Source organism: Sesamum indicum, linkage group LG16 (assembly GCF_000512975.1).
Source record: "Sesamum indicum cultivar Zhongzhi No. 13 linkage group LG16, S_indicum_v1.0, whole genome shotgun sequence".
Classification (NCBI taxonomy): domain Eukaryota; kingdom Viridiplantae; phylum Streptophyta; class Magnoliopsida; order Lamiales; family Pedaliaceae; genus Sesamum; species Sesamum indicum.
The window spans coordinates 113073-119122 of record NC_026160.1 but is presented as its reverse complement, the minus strand read 5'-3'; the positions used below and the strand labels follow the sequence as shown (position 1 = coordinate 119122).

The following is a 6050-nucleotide window of genomic DNA, read 5'->3' as shown; positions in this document are numbered from 1 at the left end:
TGTTCCATCTGAATAAATTTTTAAAACAGGAAAATGTTATGAGGTGGATGCAGTGAAGGCAATCACATGGAGACGTGAGCTGTTGAATATGACAGCCTTGTTTTACGAGTTCACCACCCCTCTTGCGTTGACCTCCTTTTTCTTTTTGTTTTTATGGGATTTGGTTATATTTTTTTTTTATAATTTAAAAAAGTATATTTATCACTTCTTATATTTTTCTTTATTTAATAAATAAATTTCTTTGTAAGTTAAAAATTATTAAACTTATTAATATTAACAAAAAAAACCTTAGGAATGCTAGATTTACTAGTAAAAAATATTTCGCTACGGTTAATCACTATAGTCAAATAAAGAAAATCGTAGCAAGTACAAATTAAACATGGCTAAGCAACAGTCATTAATCGTTGTTTCTTTAAGTGTCGCCAAAATATTTGCCATGGCCAAAATAATGACAAATATTTTGGCTATGACTAAAAAATATAGCGAATATTGATTAGACGTGATAAATATATTGTTTTGATTTTATTTAGTCGTGGTTAATAATATTGATTTATCATGATTTTTTAAACCATGGTCATTTATAGTGTAGCGAAAACTCAATTTTCTTTAGTCATATAATTTCTCAAACCACAATAGGTTTACGTGTAATTACACAAAAGTTCAAAGAAGGATAATTATTCCCTTTTTTTTCATACAAGAAGCTATCGAAAAATATCACATCTTTTCATATATAAAATTAAAAGTTAATTACACTTTCAACTCTCTAAAATATAAAGGTAACAAAAATTACTGTAATAACATTGACCATAATTTTTAAGATGAAAATGCTTTTAACATATGTGTATTACAATTATTTTCCCAAAAAATTAATTTAAATTATCATAAAAATTTTATTTAAATAAAATATTATTCAGAATTGATAATTTTTATAATTAGTATAGAAACTTGAAATTCTATAGACTTAAAACCATCATATTTTTCGATACTTATTTTCAAATTTTACTGTTTAATGTATTATGTTGTTATATATATAAACACTTATGTGTGTAGAATTTTTAACAAAAATATTGTCAATACAATTTTAAAAAATTATATTGAACTTTATGCATGTATTGTAAATTGTACAAAATATATCTAATTAATCTAATGATATGGTATTTGAAATATTTATTTATGTAATTGAATATAACATGATAATTTTAATCTAATGCATGTGAGAAGGTATATTTTCACTTTGATAAGGGTAATTTGATCAGAAAAGATTTGTTCAGCCTGCAGTAAGTCAGTAATAAGTTAATATAAGTAAATGTGATTTTCATTCAAGTTTTTTTACTAATATCAATAAATTTGATGAATTTCAACTAATAGAGGGGTCTATTTGATAGATGAAAATAAGCGTCAAGAATATCAAATATCAAACATCAATGTACAAGCGCCATTACTCTCCTCTCTCCGACAAGATATTTTTTTAAAATAAAATCACTCAGATTTAAATTTACGCAAACAAAATGTTAATGGGCCTACCTTAATTAGAATAGAAAACCTACGAACATAAGGTCATGGATTCAATTTTCACGTTCTAATTTAATAGTAATTATTAATTAATTTTTCTCTTGCACACTTATGCAACCACCACAAATTGAATTCTGGTGGCCTATTGGCAAGAGCACCTTGCATCCATGATTTTGATCATAGGTTTGAGCCGCTTAAAGAGTAATTGGAGAACCAGCACTGATCCTTCTGAAATTAATGGGGGGAAAAAAATACCATAGATTGAACTCAAATACCCCTGTAGGAGATTAAGCCCAAGCTGATGGGATATTCCCTAGGGAACAGTAAAATTAGTTATACATATTTGATTGATAATTAATATATCGGTTGTTATTAGTGATTGAAACTAACTCACTCAAAAAAGAAAAAAAAAATTGAACCAGACAATAACTCAAATAAAAACTTCAAATAGTAACTAATATGGGGTTTAATGCAATATACTTTATGTGATATTACAAATGAGCAAATTACCTTCCTATGAAAAAAAAAAAAAAAAACATAGTAATTGACATCCCTATGTATTTTAAGATAGAGCAACTTTTACATGCCTGTCTAAGGAGGTGAATTGTTTCATTTTAAAAATACAGGAAGGTCAATTGCTGTATTTTTAAAAACATAGGGAAGTATATTTTTATTTTTTTTTATAAAAAAATAATTTGCTCATTTGCAATACCATAGCGGGTTATTTCCTTTTTGCCAATTAATACCTTAGTGTTATATCAAATGGTGTAATTCTATCAACCTCAAATTCAACTTCAAAATTTATGAAATAATAACATAAAATTGTTCATCAACACATCACTACTAATTGTAAAAAATAAAAAAAAAATCTATATTAAAGAAACTAACATATCAATTAATTAAATTCAAATACATGAACTCATCTTAATTACCAATAATTATTAACCAATAAAATTATTATCCCACTTCAATAATTGATCTTATAAGAGAGTTTCTGATAATGGGTGAGACAACTTCCAACATTTCAAATAAATAATTCTTTCACAGTGAATCCGGAAAAAGATAAAGAGAGGCAGAAAAGGAGAGAACAAATGCAAAGTAAGGATGAGAGGAAAAAGAGACTTTATTCCAATTTAACAATTCAAGAAACTGACAGCCTACCAATACCCACTTTCAATTCTTAGAAAAAGAAACCAAAATGCCTTTTTTATTTTTGTATTAATACCTAGTAAATTATTTAATTAATTAAAAAAGTAAATGAATATTTGAACATGAATACAAAAGGACATAATTTTATCCTGTTAATAATTCAGGTACAATTACATTACGTATTTTTGAAAACATATTTTATACAAACATTCGTAAATGAAAAAAATAAATTGACTTTAAAAGAAGGGTTAATTACACTTACACTCCCTCTGAAAATACTAAATTATACTTTTTTTCAAAAAAAAATTGAAATTACACTTACTCCCCTCTAAAATTTTTTGATTTACACATGACCCTGTTCCGTTAGGGTTTGGATGAAAAATACTGATGTAAGCAAAAAAAAAACAAGTATATGAATTTTCAGTTTTGCTCCTCATGTAGTAGCCCAAGGTATATTTTTATACTTTAAACAAGCTAAATGTAGAATATATATAGATTGATGTTAACACCATTATATTTTCCCTCCATAAATATTAAATCATGGGCAAAATTAGAAATTTATGTAATTTATTTTGCTAATATTAATATTTTTAGTCTAAATTCTAACAAAAAGGGATGTAAAAAATGAATATTATATGACTTCAATTTTGAGTTCGAATTCAAATGAAATTTTATAAGTCTTGTAGGTCCAAATTTGAATTCAAATCCCCAAAATATCCTACAACCATAATTCAGTAAAAGTAACACTAGAAAGGTATCGGTTATAGTCCTCCAACATTTCAATGCGTAACGTGGTTTGGAGGATAAGATTGAGAGAGTAAATTACATATAGTATCCAGATGGTATATATTTATAGACATGATGGAATTGTATGGTTTAAAGTAAAATAATTCAATTTGATTTGACGGTTATGATAGTTATGCATATACTCAGGATCTGGACCGGGCTGAGTTTACATCCGTACGACCCTAAGCATAGAGTTCACAAACTCAAAATCTTCTATCAGAGTAAAATTATACTTGAACGGCTTTTCAGTTGTTCTAAAAATTTCGATAGCGCTCTCAAGTTAATATACTTATACAATTGACTTTTAAATATTACTTTTTCATAAAATTAAAAATTCAAAAAAAGAAATCTCATTTAAAATTGGATATCAATCAGATTTGATCCTCAAATTTAGGATGAGAGAATAAGATAAGAAACAATCCTTACCCTTTGCTGGTAAACAATAAGCAGCAAACACCACTTATACATCACTGTCCCTTACATTATAAGCAAATAGACGTGTCTCTTCTTCTCTTTTCCCCTGTTAACACACACACACACACACACACACACAACTCCACTCTCTCCAGAAATATCTCACGACAATAATCAGCAAAAGACACACGAAACCCAGAAATTAAAAATCGAATTCAGCTAAAAAATTCAGAGAGAGATCGATCAGATCAAGCGAGGCATGTGCTGCGACGGAGATTGCAGGCCTTTGGGCTTCCTGTTGGGTCTCCCCTTCGCGTTGCTTTCCCTCATCATCTCCATCGTCGGCATCGCCGTCTGGATAGTCGGGTCAGTCCCAAAATCCAAATCGATGTTCATTTTTTCTCAATTTTTGTTCATCTATGTGTGTGTGTGTAGGTTGTTGTTGAGCTGCATATGCCCGTGTTGTCTGTGCGTGACGGTGTTGGTGGAGCTAGCGTTGGAGCTCATCAAAGCCCCTATTCATGTCATGTCATGGTTTACTTCTCAGATCCCCTGTTGAGAATAATTGCTCTCTCTCTCTCTCTCTCTGTTCTTCTTGATTTCTTGTAATATTTTTTGTGATTTTTTCTTTAGCTGATAATTGACATTTCATTTCCTGCTTGGTTTGATCTACTGCTGAAGAATTGCTTGTTAAGTTCTAATTATTGGCATAAAATAATTAAGTATGTGTATAGAGGTAGATCTTCGGTTTGGTTTGTTGCTTTCACCCATTCTGTTCTTAGTTCAGTGATTGATTTATTTTTATGGATAATTATATTTATATTTGCACTCCTCCACTCTTAACACAAATCACTCATCTATTTTGTATAATTACAGGGACCTTCCTCATAAACTTCAATATTATTAAATAAATTATCCCTACTTTGACTGTCAGGTATAATTTTTATAGAAAAAATTGTAATTTTGGTCCCAAAATATAGGACGATTTACAAAATTAGTTTCATATTTTTTGAAATAATCAAAATTAGTCCCACACTTTAGGAAGACATTATAAAGTTAATCCTATCGTTGCAATATTAGTGCTACACTTTTAGTAAAAAGTTGCAAAATTAGTCCCACATTTTATAAAAATTTTGAAAAATTAGTCCCAAATGTTGCAAAGTTAATCTAAAGTACTGTAATTTTTTTTATCTTGGGACTAACTTTGCAATGATTTCTCAACGTGTGAGATTATATTAACTATTTCAAGAAGTATGGGACTAATATTGCAAATCATCTTATATTTTGTGACCAATATTGCAATTTTTTTTATTTATATAATTATACAAAAGACCGTAATGATCTATACATTGTAAATGTACTTTTTATCCTTCAGACATTACATTTTTTTAGAAAAATTATTTCAAAGTAGGAAAGGGGAAAAGCAGAGAGTAGGTGGTAGCCCTGAAGACAAGAAAATGATAGTTGGCGAAAAGAATACAACTAGCCCATAAAACTACTTCTATCCAAATTTAATTATATATATTTTATTAATTAAAAAAGAATAAATATAAAATTAATAAAGTAAAATAATTTTAAATGATGGTATAAACAAAAAGTTATAAATTAAATTAATTAAGAAAAAATATAATTAAGTGCATTTTAGGTAATTCTCATTTTACCAATAGTGATAGTTATTATAGATGTAACAATTATTCAATGGCTCTATAATGTGTTGCACACCCTAAAAAACTATTCAATGCAGTGTCGGACATGGCATCGGCGATTTAAAAAAAAAAAAAAATGGTGTAGGACACTGTCTGATACATTTTGGAGGCGTGTTTGACATGTTTTGAATTTTTTTTTAATTTAAAAAAAATTGGTTGTCTTTAATTAAAAAAATTGAATTTAATAAAAAAAAAAAAAGAATTAATTCACTTTTCTTAAACTAAAAATATGATGATGAAATTACAAAAAATTTCGGGAAATGTTCACGATAACTTAACTAATTTAAATTATTAAATTTTTTAAAATAAATTGATTATTTATATTTTTGAAGCCATGTTCGATTAAAAATGTAGATATAACATATGCTTATTTTATATTTTATCTTAATATTTTTCATATTGCATATTTTAATTTTATGAAAAGCTGAAAATATATAATAAAAAAGTTATTATATATAGTCATGTCAGTATTATATCCTATTT

General features: G+C 27.5%; 1 protein-coding gene across 1 annotated transcript; it reads left to right on the top strand.

Moving 5' to 3' along the window:
- On the top strand, window positions 3853-4672 carry LOC105178444. Its single transcript, XM_011101911.2, has 2 exons — window positions 3853-4227; window positions 4297-4672. The coding sequence occupies exons 1-2, from the start codon at window positions 4121-4123 to the stop codon at window positions 4418-4420; spliced, it is 231 nt and encodes a 76-aa protein (XP_011100213.1). The 5' UTR covers window positions 3853-4120; the 3' UTR covers window positions 4421-4672.